Source organism: Canis lupus, chromosome 22, assembly GCF_011100685.1.
Source record: "Canis lupus familiaris isolate Mischka breed German Shepherd chromosome 22, alternate assembly UU_Cfam_GSD_1.0, whole genome shotgun sequence".
Classification (NCBI taxonomy): domain Eukaryota; kingdom Metazoa; phylum Chordata; class Mammalia; order Carnivora; family Canidae; genus Canis; species Canis lupus.
This window is the reverse complement of record NC_049243.1, coordinates 8,428,243-8,448,403: the sequence shown is the minus strand read 5'-3', so window position 1 is coordinate 8,448,403 and position 20,161 is coordinate 8,428,243. Positions and strand designations below refer to the sequence as shown.

Sequence of the window (20,161 nt, the reverse complement as noted above, 5' to 3'; positions counted from 1 at the left end):
GTGTGGGAGGGCACTTACTTGTGTGAGCTCTGCTTTTAGCTCAGCCCTCTTTAAGCAGGAGTGATGATATGGGTCTACAGGTCATTAGTTTTATAGCCAACAGCGATTCATCCTTCTTTATGTTGAGAACATAATTTTCATAAAAAGAAACTTGTGAGTAATAGCTTATTTACAAAGAGGTGTGCCAGAAAATTCCCTGGTCTGCCTTTTGGGATGTAAGTGGCTGCATGTGACATTTCCCCCCGTCCTTTGCCTAAAAAATGAAGTGGTTGAGAGCATGGAGCCAGACTGTTATGTTCATGTCCTGGCTCAACCACTTCCCCATTGTAAGACTCCGGATCTCTCTCTGCCTCACATTCCTCACCTGTAAGATAGAGATGGTAGTTCTCACTTCATAAGATGGGTGTGAGGGTTCCAGGAGTTTGTATATAGGAAGAACTAGGATGTAATATGTATATGTAATACTACCTAGGATGTAATATGCCCTGTACAAGTATGTGTTGCTTCTGTTACGTAATTCAAGAAGCTTTCTCAAAGTCCATTTAATACATTTCTTTATATGAGATTTCTATTTTGATGGTTTATAATTTTGTTTCCTCTTTTCTTTACTTGTGGATTGTATTTTGACACAAATCTATGGCATTTATAGTACTTGAATTCAATGCCTCAAAATAGAGTTTTGTATTTGTGCTCTCAGTAGATAGATGATCAGCGTTATTCCTTTGTTGTAGCTTTATTTTGCCCTTTGAAATAAATGTTTTGGTTGATGTTAAGCTGAGGATGAGGGAAGACAGATTTTTTTTTTCCGAGCATTCATTGGAATCTTAAGAAATGGAAAATATTTCTCTACCCATGGGAACCAGAGTATTGAGAGTTGAATTGATGAGTTTCACTTTATGTCGTTCAAATGTAAATACTAGGTTTGGGGCCAGACAGAAAGATTCTGCTCATTACCAATATTGACATGGAGCCTTGCACAGTGGATCCCCAGCTAAGGATTATTCTTCAGTGGCTCGTGGCTTCTGAGGCTGAAGTGACAGAACTTTATCTTCATGACTCTGCAAAGAAGGAGTTCATACAAGTAAGCACCTGCTGCACAGGGTGGTTGTAAGGCCATGCTTAACCATCTTCGGTGTTCTGTATCCCATGGGTGACCTAGCCAGACGCCCCTTGATTGCACAGTGGGTCCGTGCTTGTGTGCTAGAGTCGCATAGTGGGTCCGGATGTTAGCCCTGCCCCTCTGGTAGTGTAACCTTGGGCACGCTCAAGGTTTCCTTATCTGCACTATGAAAATGAGAGGTTACCTTACAGAGGTTTATGAGGATTAAACACAATACTGTAAAAAAAAAATATGCTTGCTCTAGCGCCTGACATCCTAAGCACTCAGAGTTAGGTGCCATTAATAACCATGTATTCATATGGAAAGATTGAGTTATTATTTGTTTTAAATTGATTCATAATTATGCCTGGCAATTAGTATGTCTCCTACTCTGTTAATCCAGTTGTATTAGTGGGAGAAGCTAGCATGCTTCAAAAAGCCATGAAGGTTTAAACATCTTATAAGGGGCCATGGGGTTCTTAATAATGCAATATTCAGATTCAGTACACTAATTGGGTATTTTTATCAAGAACTTAACTGTGTGCCAGGCATGTTGTTAGTCAAGATTTTTATTTTATATAGTCTTAAAATTTTTGTCCCAGAATCTTCCTTATCAGAATTTTGATTTAATCTTCTTATAGGGTATAAAATAGTTCAATGAATAACCGGTGCAAATTGATCTATAACAAAAAGGGAGCAGTCCAGTTACTCTTGATTCCTGGTTCAGAATTTACAAAGATATAGTTTAAAGAAGTGTGTGGAAGAGATATTCAGTAAAAATGACCTTTTGTTGGTATTTTATTGTTTGTTTTTTCTTGGACTTTTGGATTTTTCTAGGTTAGGTTTCTGGTTTGAGGCAGAAGGAGAAGATAAGACAAAGCGATCTTCAGGAAATAAATCGTCAAGAAGGAGTAGATAGGAAAGGTGTGAGAGCCCACTGGAGGGAAGCAGATATTTTCAAGTCATTTAGTCTTAAATAAAGTGAGGGCTAAGGAAGACCATGGGCAGAGCTGAGCGTGAGCATGATGGTGCTAGGCGCTCATCCCCAAGTAACCTAGGGAGGACATTCTGAAAATTCCTCAAGAAGTTAAACCTGGCATTATCATATAACCCAGCAATACCCAAGAGGAATGAAAATGTATGTCCATTATTCCTACCAGGCCAGAAATGGAAACATCCTAGAATGGATAAATAAAATGTGGTATTTCTATGCAATGGAATATTATCTGTCAAAAAGGAAGGAAGTGCATACATGCTACGCCATGGAGGAACCTTCAAGTCACATTAAGTGAAAGAAACTGGTCACCAGAGACCATATCATATATTTTATGATTACATTTATACGAAATGGCCCAAATGGGCACATCTGTAGAGACTGATGTAGATTAGCGTTTGCCTAGAATTCTGTTTGGGAGACATGGGGAGTGTTCACTAATGGGTAGAGCTTCCTTTTGGTGTGACAAACGTGTTCTAACAGTAATTGTGGTGATGGTTGCACCCAACTCGGTGACTGTACTAAAAACCATGGACTAAGTACACTTTAAATGGATGAATTATATGGTCTGTGAACTATATCACTATAAGGCTGTATTTAACAAGGCTAAGCATATTTACATTACAAAATTAAAGTAGTTTTTACAGAACTAAATAGAACAAAATGAGTGAAGACATATTCTGATACCGGTGACGATGTATTTATTTAAACCTGTATTTAAATTTACTTTTTTTTTTTCAAGAAAAATGAAGTATTATTGAAGCATAACATTACATTAGTTTCAGGTGTACAGCATGATTCAATATTTGTCTATATTGTGAAATGATCACCACAATATTTATATACTTTTTTTGGTTGTTTTTTTGTTGAAACATTAACATTTCTTAACTTAGAAAGCCATGTTTCCACTGAGGCCAGAGTGTGTATTCCAGAAAAAAGCCACATTACATGTTGTGGAAGGAAAAATCCACATCCTTCTACTAAGATTGACATCTTTATTATTTTATGTTCCTAATTAAGGGTGTGGCAGATGTATTTAGTTAGGTCGAGAATTTCATGTAGAGATGGCGACTCTACTCCCACACAGACTATCTGGTGGGTGAGGTTGGTGGGGTTCTGTCTCCCAACAGCCCCAAAGTGTCATTCCCTGGAGGAGATGTATTTGTCAAGGGCAGGAAGGAAACATGTTTAGTTTGTGTAGAGGGGTGGTAATTTAGGAGAGGAGGCCTTGCTATAAAACTGGGAAATAATATTTTACTGCAGACGGCAAGAATCTCATAGTTATCTGATACTAAAAATAAAAATGGAAACTTTGTTGTTATGAGATTGTCTTTGGCTAACATTGGACATGCCTTTCTTTCTTACCAGCTCTCAAAACGATTACAAGAAAAGGGATGGAAGGTGGGGGACGTCGTGCAGGCTGTGCTGCAGTACTATGAAGTGCAGGAGGAGAGGCACAAGTCACTGTTTGATTGGCTCTTGGAAGACGCGTAGAACAAACTTCCAGCCAGTACATTTTATCGTTTTGAGAGAGGAAGAAATAGATCAAGATGCATAGGGTAAACTTTGAATATTAACATTTACAGTGAACTGGGAGGGAAGTAAATCAAGCTTTTTAAGCGCATTCAGTCATCCCACGTTGTATATAGTTCATACTTTTGTAATTTCTGTCAAAGACTATCTTCATTATGCTTCTGTGCACATGCGTAGTGTGTTAAGACCCTCAGAACGTTGATTTGAAGGAAAGTCTGACCATGAGGTTTTCAGGGACATCGACACCAGTCTTCTTGCATCTGAATAGTGCTGCTACAAACCACACTGAGGTGGCTGAGGACAGAGTCCAGGGACAAAGAGTTTTGCTCCTTCACAAACAAATGCTGTGCTATTGAGAACTAATCTGACAAAAGAGCTTTGAGGCTAATGGGTTCCCCCACACACACAATAGAACTTCTGTCTTATTTTTAAAAGTCAATTTTATTTCCACAGCTCAGCTCTTGGTAGCTTTTTGAATCCCTTGCACTATTTAATTTCTTAGAAACATTGGTATTTTAGGTTCCGATAAATACCATAAATGATAGTTTCCCCATCCTTTCATCGAATGACATTATTTACTAATGTTGCCAATCCATCTGGCATGAAAATGAGTATGTGTTTGTGTGTGTGTGTATGTGGATAAGGGAGACTTTAACCTTGCCTAGTGGGTTTGTGCCCTTTTTTTTATTTTAGTGTTTTCTTGGTTAGAAACCCTCTGTTGACATTTAAAAAATGCTTTAAAATAAAATGTCTATAAAGGTTGTGCAGTAAGAATTTTTCTTTCTTTCTTTTTTTTTTTTTTTGGCAACTTTGGACCCCTAACTTATAAATGAAAATAAAGGTACAAAACATGTTAAAATTTTAAAAATTAATGTTGATATGGAAATGCATCCAGAGAAGCCCAGTAATGATTTTCATGGTCAGATTTTTGAAAAAAAAAAAAAAAATCCACAAAACTCTCTGCCTAGCAAGGATAAGCCTTTTCCAGAAAAAGAAGGGACTTCCAGCACCTTCTCACTCCCATAACCCCCTCCCGCGATAAAATAGTATCTGCATTATTTTGTAAAGTCGTCTGACATGATTTTTCTGGGCTCCATGTTTTCTACTACTTTGTCTTCAGAAACTGCCACTTGACTTGAATAGAGGACCAAGATTGTGTCTTGGTTTTGTATGTGAGGATATGCATGTGTGAATTTTTGGTTCTTCCATTAGTGTTTTGTAATCTAGAATAAATCACTTTTCGTTGGGGGCTTTTGGTTTTGCTCCATTTCATTTTCTTTTTTCCCGGAGCACTGACAGTTCTGGAAGCTGCACAAAGTGTAGAAGACATAGCACCCACCAAGGGGCAAGGAATAAGGGCACTTATATTAATTTGAATTAATAATTATGAGAGAAATGTATTTTATAATGAGAGAGTAAAGTTCGCTTAAGAAAAAATGCCCAAAGCTACTTAAATATTTTGAGGTTACAGTGTGAACTTTGATTTTTCTCAACTTAAAGAAATAGAGCAAGCTTTATAAATAAATTCACCTAAAGTTTCTTCAAGTATTTTTTACGGTGGAGTAATGCAGGAAATCTGTATAGCCGGAACTGTTTCTGTCTTTAGCTTCTCCAAACTTGAGATGCAGCAGCACTGGGCTGGGTTTATGAACGCTGGGAGCTGGGTTGTTAATCATAACAGGGATTAACTGATTATTAGATTAGATTGCATTTTTACACGTATATGACTATCAAGTTGTGTTTAGTAACTTCGATACACGTACGGGTTTGATTAACAGCAAATTGAGTTCTGCCTTTCTTTTAAACTTAAAGTGAAAATATATTCGTTTTGTAAAAAACTTCCTGTGCTTGGAAATGTTTATGTTTATATCTCTTATGGTAATAATCATTTTGAAGTAAGATTTTCCTCCTATCCTTGTTGTCTCTGCATTCGCTTGGAGCTGTGCTGGAGTCAGGGTTCCTTTACTTAGCCACCACGGAAGGACAGACCAGTCTGTAGGTGTTAGCATGTGTGGTAAGAACCCTAATGGAACTCTACCCTTGTAGCAGTGTAGGGGTGTAGAGAACAATATTAAGTATTAGCAGATGTGAAAACAAGTGTGAGCAAAGCTCCTTATATGGAGAGAAGTATCTTTTAATCAAGGACATTCTAAACTTACTTTCGTTAAAGGCACTTTGTGATTATTCCAAAGACATCTTATGTCTGTTTGGTTGCTCGGTCTTCAGCCCTGTTTGTTGAGAGGACCACCCCGCCCTCCTCCCCCACCGTCTCATTTTATTACTAATCTACTTGACATATTTATATTGTAACATGGTAATCTTGCCATTCTGTGCATTTCGGCCCTCATGAAATTACCATGTCTTATTCAGAACTCTTAAAATTGTGATATGCATTGAGTTGAATTCTGTTTATCAACTTCAGAACCCTTGAAGGATCTGTGGAAAGAAAGTGAATGACAGGAGGCCTCTGATAAGGGTTCTTTTTTTTTTTTTTAAGAACATTGTTTTTGACTGAAATGTAACAATTCTTTCATAGCCTTCTTTTCCCAAGGCAAGTTTAAATTACATTCATATTTTGGATATTATTAATGTTGGTTTTGAAGATATTTCTTGATTTATACAAAATGAATGATTAAGTCACGGAGGAAAATTAAAATATCAATTGGGTTGGTTGATAGAATTTAATGGAGTAATAAGACCTTTGAGAGTATTCACTTAGTGAATACATGCGATAACATCTTTATACTTTGAAAAATGTTCCACTTACCCTTTCAGATATTTGATGTGAATTAATTCAACTCATAATACTTGCATTTTGCTTAAATAAGGGTTTTATGTTGCTGGTAGGAGAATTTAATTACTTATTAAATGTACCATGTATAAAGTGAAAGACCGTTTATCTACATGGCTTTGACATCAGTGCACATTTGCCAGAAGCAAAACTTAACCCCGACTGATCATCAGAATTCAGACTCAAAATTTCTTTTTAGTTAATTATTTAGCTAATAGTATGCTTTCACAATTCACTGTCAGTTTCCCATCAGTATGTTGTTTAAATTTTATATTTCTCAAAGGAAACTTCCCACAGTTTAAAAAAAATATATTAATGCATCCACACTCAGGGTATAGGGAAAATACTTTTCCATATAAAGCCCTGCCCACCTGTCACCAGCACAAGACAGTTAGAGCTTCAGTGGGAATTATGTGATTACCTTCAAGTGAAATGCATCTTTCCCCCATTTTTAGCAAAAGACCCCACACGCATTTACTCACTTATATCCCTGCCCTGAAGATGGAGATGCAGTGTTGGTCACTCTTGTCACTTTATTTATTTATTTTTTTGTTTTACCATCCATGTACATTCCTTTCACATGGGTAGAATTGTAGTTCTAGAAGTTCATTATTTTATTTTTGTTGTAATGTTTGAATACTATTTAATATCGGGTTTTAATATTGCTGGATTTGCTAACTTTGGTTACTTGTGCAGTGTTTAAAGTAATTCACATTCTTGTTTAATATATATATATATAGCAAAAGCAGCTTTGGGTAATTGTAGCTGTTTATTTGTGCAGAATTACTACATTAAGATCTCGTATAACAGTAACTTTTTTTAGCTTTTCTGTCCTTTAATATGTTCATTTACCAAAATACGAACTTCAGGATGCACTATAATTTTGTTTTTGCAGTGGCTCAAAATAAACATTTCAGAAATCACCTTTGTAATAATTTGCAATTAATTGTTCTTTTATCTTTTATGAATTGTTTGTCTGTGATCTTTCCTCTCCCAACTAAGAATTCTCCAATAAACGTAAGAGATGCCTGGCCTCAGTTTCCTTCTATATTGTCTTGTTAACTGCTCTGTCCTGAACTAAACAACAAAGGCGTTAATTGAACTGCCATGATAGAAGACACATAATCTCCGTGCTTCTAAAATGGTTTCTGAGAACTACAGAACCTGGGTATTTTTAATCAGACACTGGATTCTGGCTGTATATTCAGACGCCTCTGAATGCTGACATAAGTGACTTGAAAGGCTGGCTGCCCAACCTATTTTGCATTTGAGTGCCAAGTGGAATATTATGGTTGCGTGTTCAGGAATTCTGGCCTGGATCCAGCACTCCTTCCGCAGGTGATAGGGAGCATACATACCCCCTGTCATGCCATGTAGCATCGGGCTTAAGTAGCATCGGGCTTAAAAGTCAGATGTTGATTGTTGCTAATGGACCATGACTTGTCCTCAGTGGGTAAAGCCCAGAAATTAGGGACAGGGGCCCTATCGCTACTTGTCATGCAACCTCTCACCTAAAGCAGGTAAGATCAGTATCGTGCCTAGAAAAAAATCTGAATGATATGCCAGCAATTCTTCATTCTCCAGGGTTGCTCAAAGAGGGGAGGAAGGTTCTAGAAATTAGAGGCTTAACTTTATTGCTCCTGAACAAAAAACAAATCATAGTTGTTAAGAGCACCATTTTTTAAGTGCGTAGACAAGAAAGGGAGACACAGCACAGGTTTACCAAGAGCAGGTTCTATGAGAGCCTTTTTCCTTTTTCAGTAGAATTGTTCCACTGGCGCATTAGGATCCCAGAGACCTGGTATCTGTATTTTAACGAGGCATTTTGTATGGAGAAAGGAATGAACAGTTGTGGCTTCTTGGCTTCTGAGAATGTGTTCCCAAAGACGTGTAGTTTTAATAGGTCAGTGTCGACCTAGAGGGTCAACACCTAATGTACCGTAGGCCACCTGCTGTAGAGCCATTTTATACCCGCCTTGGGTGAAGATCGTGTTGGAATATACTGACCAGGGGTGTCGAAGAGCATTGCAGGGCATTGCATGGTAACCATTTTGAAGGACAATATTCAAACAATTGCAATAAACTTGGACAAGGAACTTCTGAGTCTGTTTTATTTTTTTCCCCTTTTGTCCTTGTGACTGAACCACAATTTGACATTTTCTTCCAAAGAGGGGAAGGTTCTCTTGCTTACACACTTTTACAAATTGAATATTCTGAGCTCATATTTTCCTCCAAATACCATATTTTTATGACTTTCTAGACATACACTTAGTTCTCTCCCAGTTACATAAATTCTGTGAACCAAGGAATTGAAGCCTAGAGATTCCGTAGGGGCTTACAATGATGTGAACTTGTGCAGAGTCAGAACAAGGCTGTCGGAAAAAAAAAAAAAAGCTGCCAGAATTACATCTGAAATCAACCTCCTCTCTTTTTCTGTTTATAACAGAATATGGGCAGTTGTGGGGCAAGGGGGCATGGATTCCAGGGAGACTAAAATGTTCTGATAAGGGCTTTTCCAACAAGTCTTGTCTTTGAGTCACCTCAAGTGCGTCGTGGCACATTTTGGGCCAACTTAAACTGCCTAGATTTGGGCAAGCCAGCTGACCTTTCTACTGCGTTGAACCCTAAGAGGCCATGGCTTACCGGAAGGGTCTCTGGTTAAACACAGAGCTAGGGAGATAACGGACAGTACGTTTAAGAAGCCTGATCACCTGAGGCCTCCGTAGGCCCAAGGGGCTAAGTGCTCTGGAAAGGTAGGAGGGGAGTAGTGGTTCTGGGTAAGTACAGGGAAGTGGGAGAGGAGAGACCCTCAGGGCTTCTATCAGAGTGCTAAGAGGTTGCAGGGAGAGGAAGTGGGCCATAGCCAGGGCCCTTGTGGGAGTGGAATGTGTTTGGGGGGAAAAAAGCTATGACATTAGTCCCTGCTTTTACGGAGTTTATTATTTAGCGAAGAAGAGTCATTAAATGAGTAATTAGAGAAATAGCTATTTAACTACGGTTTGAAGGGTGGTGGGAATCTGAAACAGAGAAGCCTAATGGGACTTCCCTAAGGATGTGCTGCTGAGGCTTCAGCTGGGTTCCGGCTCGGTGGGAACCAACCAGGCGGAGGGAGTCAGGGGGGTTGGGGGAGGCGGGGAGCTTTTTCAGTAGAGCAAACAAACACCCTGAGAAGAGAAGGCTTGTGGCTTGTTTGAAGAACCAAAGACCAGTTTGGCTAGAGCCTGGGGAGTTGTGACACATGGTGAAAAATATAGACCGCTCTCACCCAGATGCCTCCTCAAGAAAGTGTTCCTAGTTGTACTGCTGTAATGTACGTTTTTTATACTGTAGAAGTTGGGTTTTAAGTCTGAGGCGTGGTGGGTTGATAGTCTCACTTGACCCTGTGCTTTTTATTTTATTTATTTTTAAAGATTGTATTTATTCGTGAGAAACAGAGACAAGGACGTAGGCAGAGGGGGAAGCAGGCTCCCACCGGGGAGCCCAGTCGGGGACTCGATCCCAGGACCCCGGGATCACGCCCTGAGCTGAAGGCAGACACTCAACCGCTGAGCCACCCAAGCGTCCCGACCCTGTGCTTATTAAACCATGCCTGGACCATCAGGTTTAGTCCCAGATGCCATCTCACCAAGGACAGAGAGAGCGTGAACCATCCACACCCATGACTGTCTAATTCGGGAGGAACTAAAAAGGAATCCTTTTAGTTGTCACTGAAATACAAAAAGCTGCTTGGCCCAGAGAAGGAAAGTAGGGGGTGTGTGGTGTGTGTGTGTGACCTCAAAACTGCTTTTAAACATACAAACGGCTGTCAGTGGAGATAGATTGGAACTTGTAACCCTATAGACCAGGTAAGTGGGTAGATACTAGCAGCAGGTTTCAGCTTGTTCTCCCCAAATTAAAGCTCTCCCCAAATTAAAGGACTAGACCCTTTCCATGAAAAAAGTGTGCTTGTCTTTGGAGAGGGGTCTGCAGTGCTGGCTCATCGCTTTTGCCATTTTTTATTATTTTTAAAATTTTTTTTAAAAGATTTCATTTATTTATTTATGAGAGACAGAGAGAGAGAGAGAGAGGCAGAGACACAGGCAGAGGGAGGAGCAGGCTCCACGCAGGGAGCCCGACGTGGGACTCCATCCCAGGTCTCCTGGATCACGACCTGGGCTGAAGGTGGCGCTAAACTGCTGAGCCACCCGGGTTGCCCACTTTTGCCATTTTTTAAAAAAGATTTTGTTTATTCATGAGAGAGAGAAGCAGAGACATAGGCAGAGGGAGGATACCCAAACAGCTCCTAACTTTGGATTAGGTGACCTGCTTTCCCACTGCTTAATTTTTCCCATGGCAGTTCAGTGAAGTTTAAGAAGAACGTAGGCTATAGGGTTCAAAGAACTTGATATAAAATCACAGCTCTGCCACTTGCCACCTATCATAGGATCTAGAGCAAAGGCCTGGGATGGTGGTATTTTCCTTCACGGGGGATTTCCTTTGCTTCTGACAGGTGCCTGGGGGCACAAGTGGTCTTGGAGCTCCTGAATTTAAATTCAAGCATTGAGGTTTTCTGAATAAACCAGGGGGCTGGAAACTGCTGCACACCTGGGCCAGGGCCTGTGTACGAGCGGTGCAGCCCATCAGGGTTCCTCCTTAGAGAAGGGGGTGGTGTTTGAGAATTGCTTTGTTGGATAGGGTAGCGGGAATGGACTCCTGCCTTGTTAAAGCCCCACGAGGCTACCAGAGTTCTGTGTATCACATTTTTTTCTTCAAGTTTGGCAAATATTCCTAGGACAAAAGAGTGGTGTTGGGTGCCGAGTTTCCTTGCTGGGGTTCTTTGCTTTTACTAGATGTGACCCCATTGATTCCTCAATATCCTTATGAGCTGTTTGATGCTTTTAAGAGGCTGTTTTGATATTTTATCCAATTTTTGCTCCCAGGTAACAACTCAAAAGATTTTAACTTACATGGAAGTACATTTATTTATTTATTTATTTATTTATTTATTTATTTATTTATTTAGCTATCTCCATGTGCTTGACCCTTGACATCCCTTTTATTTTTGTATTTTTATTTGTTTTTTTTTGAAGGGGTCATAAATACAAATGATATTAAATCCCGAAAGGTATAAAGACACACAGTGACAAGTCCTTCTTAGAGCTTTCCAGCCACCAAGCGGCGCTCCCAGAAACAACCACCTTATGGTTTCTGCTGTGCAGCAGTTGTGCTAAATAGGATGCTTCAAAGCTTGGATTGGCTGTTATAACCCATCATCGGATGTTAATTTGAAAGTGTCAAAAAACAGGAAATGGTTATTGTGAAAGTCAAGTTAGTGGTTACTCCTGGGGCAGAGGGATTGACAGGAGGCTAATGTGGTGTCAATAAGACTCTATTTCTTGCCTTGAATGGTGGTTAGACTGTATAGATTTGTGCAATTCTGTGTATACATTTTGTTTAACATGTATGTGTGCACGCGCGCGCACACACACACACACACACACACTTTAAGAAAACAACTGCACAGACACCTGGGTGGCTCAGTCCATTAAGCATCTGACTCTTGATTTCTGCTCAGGGCATGATCTCAGAGTTCTTAGAGCAAGCCCTGCCTTGGGCTCCATGCTGGAAGGGGAACCTGCTTAAGTTTCTCTTCCTTCATCTCCCTCTCCCATCACCCACCCCACTTGCACACGCTGTTTCTCAAAAAAGAAATAGTAATAATTAAAATACGTAAAAATAAAAACACAACTGCGGAATTGATCATCTCAAAAACACCCAGAGAGAACAGATGGGTTACTTGCAAAACAATAATTTGATTCACCGCAGTTAACAGTTCTGACAAAAGCCCAAGGATAATAAAATGATATCTTCAAGCGCAGGTTAAAGTCAGATCTAGAATTTCACATACTTCTAAACTATTTTTCAGTAATGAACACAAAATTAAGGTAATTTCTAATGGACCAAAAGAATTCACAGTTAACCTTCGTGCGCTGAGAAAAACTGCTAAATATACCACTTTCATAAGAGGTTATTGAATGCTATGGAAACAGTGAAGAAGCAGTGTTTCAAGTAATAATTAAAATAGAAAAATGATTTCTATACACTAACAATGAGACTGAAGAAAGAGAAATTAAAGAGTCAATCCCATTTACAATTGCACCCAAAAGCATAAGATACCTAGGAATAAACCTAACCAAAGAGGTAAAGGATCTATACCCTAAAAACTATAGAACACTTCTGAAAGAAATTGAGGAAGACACAAAGAGATGGAAAAATATTCCATGCTCATGGATTGGCAGAATTAATATTGTGAAAATGTCAATGCTACTCAGGGCAATTTACACGTTTAATGCAATCCCTATCAAAATACCATGGACTTTCTTCAGAGAGTTGGAACAAATTATTTTAAGATTTGTGTGGAATCAGAAAAGACCCCGAATAGCCAGGGGAATTTTAAAAAAGAAAACCATATCTGGGGGCATCACAATGCCAGATTTCAGGTTGTACTACAAAGCTGTGGTCATCAAGACAGTGTGGTACTGGCACAAAAACAGACACATAGATCAGTGGAACAGAATAGAGAATCCAGAAGTGGACCCTCAACTTTATGGTCAACTAATATTTGACAAAGGAGGAAAGACTATCCATTGGAAGAAAGACAGTCTCTTCAATAAATGGTGCTGGGAAAACTGGACATCCACATGCAGAAGAATGAAACTAGACCACTCTCTTTCACCATACACAAAGATAAACTCAAAATGCATGAAAGATCTTAATGTGAGACGACAAGATTCCATCAAAATCCTAGAGGAGAACACAGGCAGCACCCTTTTTGAACTTGGCCACAGTAACTTCTTGCAAGAAACATCCACGAAGGCAAAAGAAACAACAAAAATGAACTATTGGGACTTCATCAAGATCAAAAGCTTCTGCACAGCAGAAGAAACAGTCAACAAAACTAAAAGACAACCAACAGAATGGGAGAAGATATTTGCAAATGATGTGTCAGATAAAGGGCTAGTTTCCAAGATCTAGAAAGAACTTATTAAACTCAACACCAAAGAAACAAACAACCCAATCATGAAATGGGCAAAAGACACGAACAGAAATCTCACAGAGGAAGACATAGACATGGCCAACAAGCACATGAGAAAATGCTCCGCTTCACTGGCCATCAGGGAAATACAAATCAAAACCACCATGAGATCCCACCTCACACCAGTGAGAATGGGGAAAATTAACAGGGCAGGAAACCACAAATGTTGGAGAGGATGTGGAGAAGGGGGAACCCTCTTGCACTGTTGGTGGGAATGTGACCTGGTGCAGCTGCTCTGGAAAACTGTGTGGAGGTTCCTCAAAGAGTTAAAAATAGACCTGCCCTACGACCCAGCAATTGCACTGCTGGGGATTTACCCCAAAGACACAGATGCAGTGAAACGCGGGGACACCTGCACCCCGATGTTCAGAGCAGCAATGTCCACAATAGCCAAACTGTGAAAGGAGCCTCGGTGTCCATCGAAAGATGATGGATAAAGAAGCTGTGGTCTATGTATACAGTGGGATATTCCTCAGCCATTAGAAACAACAAATACCCACCATTTGCTTCAACGTGGATGGACCTAGAGGGTATTATGCTGAGTGAAATAAGTCAATCAGAAAAGGACAAACATTACATGGTCTCACTCATTTGGGGAATATAAAAAATAGTGAAAGGGAATAAAGGGCAAAGGAGAAAAAATGAGTGGGAAATATCAAAAAGGGAGACAGAACATGAAAGACTCCTAACTCCGGGAAATGAACTAGGGGTGGTGGAAGGGGAGGTGGGTGAGGGGTGGGGCACTGAGGTGAGGTGACTCGGTAAAGGGCACTGAGGTGGGCACTTGATGGGATGAGCACTGGGTGTTATTCTATATGTTGACAAATTGAACACCAATAAAAAATAAATTTATAAAAAAAAGAATTAAGAACTCTGGAAAAAAATTAAAAAAAATAAAAATAGAAAAACGAAAGCAAAAAGGAACAACCACCCAAATGCAATACTGTTCTTATAATAATTTCTACTTACTTTCTATGGCATGCACTTCACATCGTTGAATCCATGTATCAACCTTGTCATTATTATTCCTATTTTTCATGTGCAAAAAGTCAGGCTCAGAGAAGTTAAGTGTCTTCCCCGGTGGGCATAGTGGTAACGCCAGGTCGGCCGGGCCCCAGTTCTACTCATTACATTACACTGTGTCACCATATTTAAAAGCCAAAATACAGAAGGTGACAAAATTACCTGTAACAACACCTAGAGCCAACAACTATTTACCTTGGCAAATTTCCTTCCAGTTTACCTCTCATACATATATTTTATACAATTGGGATTTCTTTTATTTCATAAATATTTGCCAAAATCTTTTTTTTTTTTTAATTCCACATTCACCTTCGGGATTTTCAAGTTTGGTGGTCAATGAATCTTGCCAGGCTCTTGGATGGAAATATCTTGAACAAGAGCTCTTTGGTCTGACGGATACATATAATGTTGTATTTTCTTTGCATTCCTCTTGTGTGATGCTGCTTTGAGACAAAGTTAAGACAGTTGATAATCTTTACAATGTAAGTATTTTAAGTAGATCTTTTGAGAAGAACAGTATGTAAAAAGGATCTCTGGTTGTCTTCCAGAAAGCATGAAAAGGTATTTGATATCTCCGCATGACTACTTGATCTTCCCCTTTCCTGTCTTCACTCTTTTTTATTTTTTAAGATTATTTATTTATTTGAGAGAAAGAGCACAGGCAGGGGCAGAGGGAGAAGCAGCCTCCCCACTGAGCAGGGAGCCCAACGCAGGACTCGATCCCAGGACCCTGAGAACATGATCTGAGCCGAAGGTAGATGCTTAACCAACTGAGCCACGCAGGGGCCTCTCCTGCTTTCACTGTTACCCACCCATCAGCTCTGACAGCAGTAGAGGCTATTCCATGCACGGTTTCATGTCCCTCAGAACATGATGAGAAGAATGAGCCATAGAAAGGACAAATGTCCTTTCCAAGCTCCAGGCCCCTTTTATGCAATTGGCGGGTGCCTTTTCCCTTTGACCCCTTATCATTTCATTCAAAGTGCTTAATAGCTCCTCTCATGTAATAAGTGCCTGATAGATGTTATCAATTTTAAATATCATTATTTTAGAACTTCTGAGTTCCACTGGAAATGTCAGATGGTCTGGGTGGTGATTGCTTCTAAGCATGAGAAGGGGAATCCTAGGAAAGCTGTTTCCCAAGGTGCGTTCATTGTGAAACACCATATAAATGAAATATAACCAAGTGATAAGCAGGGAAGATGGACAGATTTGTTAGAACAAAGGCATAGACGGTGCCGTAACAGAAGAGGAGACGCAGATGACCCAGGAACCTAGAAGAATGAGGCAAAGGGTTTGTCCAATGCAGTTGAGTTAGGGCATTTAGGGAAACTAAATGAAAGACTTAGAGGTAGGCTGAATTTTTCCTTTTTGAAATTCAATTCATGTTCGAGGGCATGTCTACTGTCTTTGAGGTCTGCACAGGCTCCTAGTTGAAAGTACAGATCCACTTAGGGAGGCTATACTTTAAGTTATCACCTCAAATTTCTTCTTTAAAAAAAAACCCAATATTTTATTTATTTATTCATGAGAGACACAGGGAGAGAGGCAGAGGCATAGGCAGGGGAGAAGCAAGCTCCCTGCGGGGAGCCTGATGTGGGATTCGATCCCAGGGCCTCGGGATCACAACCTGAGCCGAAGGCAGATGCTCAACCACTGAGCCACCCAGGTGCCCCTAATTTGTGCTTTTTGTAGTGATATTTTTTCTACCAGCCCTTGTGTAAGGCAATGGGAGCATACCTGTGATGAAAACATACTTTTTCTTTTTTTTTTTTTAAGACAAAAAGCAAATAACTTTAATAATTATTTGGGACAAGAACTTGGAGCCAGGTAGACTCCATATTTACCAAGTTTATATATATATATATATATATATATATATATATATATATATACACACATTGTATATATATATATATATACACACATTCTTTTTTGGAGTTCGATTTGCCAACATATAGCATAACAACCTCTTTTATTTTTTTTAAGAGTTTATTTATTCATTTGCTACACACAGAGAGAGGGCACAAGCAGGGGGAGCGGCAGGCAGAGGGAGAGGGAGAAGCAGGCTTCCCGCTGAGCAGGAGCCCCAATGTGAGGCCAATCCCAGGACTCTGGGATCATGACCTGAGCTGAAGGCAGACGCTCAACCGACTGAGCCACCCAGGTGCCCCATACATCTTTTTCTTGATAAGGAGATGTTTGTGTTTTATGTAATGCAAATTGTGGGAGATGTAAGAAAACTAACATGAAATATATATATGATAGATGGTACGTGTAGTGGGAAGAGGAGATGGAGAGGAAAAAATGTGCCAACAGTACCCCCTTGTACTTCCGTTTTCACCCAAACTTAGTATTATTGTTTTTAGTTTTGCCCACGTTTTGTATTATATCTTAAATACCTGCCCACTTGGGATGGTGGTATAGTGGTTTTGGGTTTTGGCAGAATGGGACTGAGAAAATCTGAGTTTCCTGTTGCTACAGAGAGTTGTGAGCATGGATATAGAAGTTCATTCCTAAGAAGAGCAAATGGGACGGCACAGCAGCATGGGCCACACTGGTTAGAAACAGGGTGGGAATGTGTACACCTCAGAACCTGCCGATGTGGACAACCGGTGAGAGCTGAGCAGCAAACAGATCCAACTACATCTAAGTAACAGTTGTCTCCAATTCCATGTGCACACAAGCAATTCCATACCTTCCCTCCATTCCTGGAAATTTCCTCAAATGCCACCTGGAATAAGATGCTGGATATCTAGGAAGTAAGTGGAAGAAAAACATCTGCCTTCAAATCTAAATGTCCTGAGAATCCTTAGAATTGATCAAGATTCAGTTTCCTGCCATCATACAGAATGTGGCTAGAAATGGAGACTAAGTTAGAGTCATCAATCAGAAATAAATTCTATTTTCTGGACACCTGAGTTGGAGGCTTTAAAACCTCATACAACCAATACCTCCTTTAGAAGTGATGTTTCAGGGGCACCTGGGTGGCTCAGTTGGGTAAGAATCTGACTCTTGGTTTTGGCTCAGATCATGATCCCAGAGTCCTCAGATTGAGCCCCATGGCTTTGCACTCAGTGGGGAGTCTGCTTCTCTCTGTCCCTCTCCCCCTTCCCCTGCTCATTCACTCTCTCTCAAATAAATAAATAAATCTTTAAAAAATAAAAAAGAGCCAACTCACATGTTATGAAGGCTGGCAAATTCAGAATCTGCAGGGTAGGCAGGAGGCTATAGACCAAGGAAGAGCCAATGATGTAGCTTGTACTTGAAGGCAGTCTGCTGGGAAAATTACCTCTTTCTTAGGGGACCTTGGTCTATTTTCTCTTAAAACTTGTAACTGATTGAGTGAGGCCCACCCACCTTATGGAGAATAATTTTTATTCAAAATCTACTGATTTAAAATGTTAATCTCATCTGAAAAATACCTTTATAGTAACATCCAGATGTGTTCGACCAAATATCTGACACTGTGGCAGATAAGACACTAAGCTAGCACATCAAATTCACCATCACACTGAGCTTTGGGGCCTGGTCAAAGTGAAGACCCCAAAGGACTATTCCCACAGTGCAGTTGGGAGGGTGGAAAATAATCACAACTCTCCCACTCTGAAGATTGGAAGAAAACTAACCTGTTCAAACCTTGGCAGTGAATCAAGGTTTTTTGTTTTGTTTTGTTTTGTTTTTTTCTGAGACTTGATAAACTAATTTTCACGTGAGCTTTTGTAAAGTCTGAATTCATCTTACCTGGGTTGCCTGGGTGGTTCAGTCTGTTAAGTGTGTGACTTCAACTCAGGTCATGATCCTAGGGTCCTAGGATCAAACCCTGCATCGGGCTCCCTGCTCAGCAGGGAACCTGCTTCTCCCTCTGCCCTTTCCCCTGCTTGAGATCTATCAAATAAATAAATAAAATCTTTAAAATAAATAAATAAATAAATTCATCCTACCTGAGTGGTCTTAAAAGTCCAAGCTGAGGATTCAGTTTAACATTTTTCTGTTAATGCTTGTATGAGGCAACCAGAAATCCTTTTGAAGGGTCCACTTCCATCCTAGGCTTCAGTGATTTCCAACGTAAAGTCCCCCTCAAACAATGAAAAGCTTAGATAAAAGAAAACAAATTACAAAACCATGAGCAGGGACCAGCAGACAAGAGTGGAAATCAGTTCAAAGATGTTATATGTTAGTGTTATCAAGCACCGAATACAAAATAGCTGTGCTAGATACATAGAGGAAAGCTTAAATATGAACAGGGACTGTCTCCACATCCACTAGGATGGTATAATTAAAAAAAAGATGAACAATAAGTGTTGGCAAGGATGTGAAGAAATTGGGGTTTTTGTACACTTCTGGTGGAAATTTAAGATGATGCAGCCACTTTGAAAACAGTTTGACGGTTCCTCAAAAAGGTAAGATTGTTACCATATGATCCTACGATTCCACTTCTAAGGATTTACCCAAGAGAAACGAAAACACGTCTGCACAAACGTTTATATGTTCATAGCATTATTCATCGTAGCCCCAAAGTGGAAGTGACCCAAATGTCAATCAACTGATAGATAAACAAAATGTGGCTTATCCATACAATGGAAGATTATTTAGCCACTAAAGGGAATGAAGTAGGGATATAAACTACAACACGGATGAACCGTAAAAACATTTTGCTGTGTGAGGCAGTAGACACAAGAGGCCTCATAGTATATGATTTCATATCAGCACAATAGCCAAAATTAGCAAATCCATAGGGACAGACGGTAGATTTGGGATTGCCAGAGATTGGAGGCTGGAGTAAAAGGAGAGTGACTGCTTATGGGTACCAGGTTCCTTTTGGGGTGATAAACATGCTCATGGTTGTACAACTCTCTGAAGATCCTAAAGTCCACTAAGTCGCACATTTAAAAAGGATGAATTTTGTGCTAGGAAATTATATTTCAATACATCTTATGTAAAATATGAGCAGAGGAAAAATACATATATGTATAATTATACACATAATTGTATATATTTTTAAATGGGCTCCCTACCGGGCGTGGAGCCCAATGTGAGGCTTGAACTCATGACCCTGAGATCAAGACCTGAGCTGAGATCGAGAGTCGGATGCTTCACTGACTGAGCCACCCAGCCGCCTCGAAAAATATATTTAAAAACAAACTTCTAAAAATGAAAAAGCTAAAATAATTGAAATGAGAAACCTCAGTCGTTGAGTCTAACGGCTGATACGACATCGCTGAGAGAAAATTAGCCAAGTTTTGGAAAAAATTCTCCAGAACTTAGTGTAGAAAAACAAAGGTAAGAAGTACGAGAGGAAGGTTAAGCGTCATCGAGGGGAAGGAGAACTAACACATCTAATAATTACAGGAGAAGAGGGAGAAAATAGGGCAGAATTAATATTTGAAAAGAAGAAATTGGCCGAAAATTTTCTAGAGATGACAGGAGAACCATCTACAGATTCAAGAAACCCAACAACTCTCAAGCAGAAATGATACACATTAAATTTTCTAGGAAGAGCTGTACCCTTATTTGTCTACTTTTCTAGATTGTTGAATAAGCAAGCTATAATTTCCAGGGCAATCAGTGAGAGAATATAAGTAAAATTGCATACATTCAAACTAGTAGAGAAAACAATAGAAGTCAAGAAAACATAGAAAAAAG

The 20,161-nt window shown here is 39.7% G+C and overlaps 1 protein-coding gene across 5 annotated transcripts in view; it reads left to right on the top strand.

Annotated features, from left to right (window-relative positions):
• Positions 1–7,454, top strand: part of AKAP11 (A-kinase anchoring protein 11) — a 48,799-nt gene extending 41,345 nt beyond the window's left edge. For 4 of the 5 annotated variants that reach the window (XM_038569637.1, XM_038569639.1, XM_038569636.1 and 1 more), the window contains exons 11-12: positions 921–1,081; positions 3,462–7,454. In XM_038569637.1, coding sequence (XP_038425565.1) covers positions 921–1,081; positions 3,462–3,587 — 287 coding nt within the window. In that variant the 3' untranslated portion in view covers positions 3,588–7,454. The remainder of the gene's footprint in view (positions 1–920; positions 1,082–3,461) is intronic. The other variant, XM_038569640.1, reaches the window with a different exon arrangement.
• Positions 7,455–20,161: the final 12,707 nt, after the last annotated feature.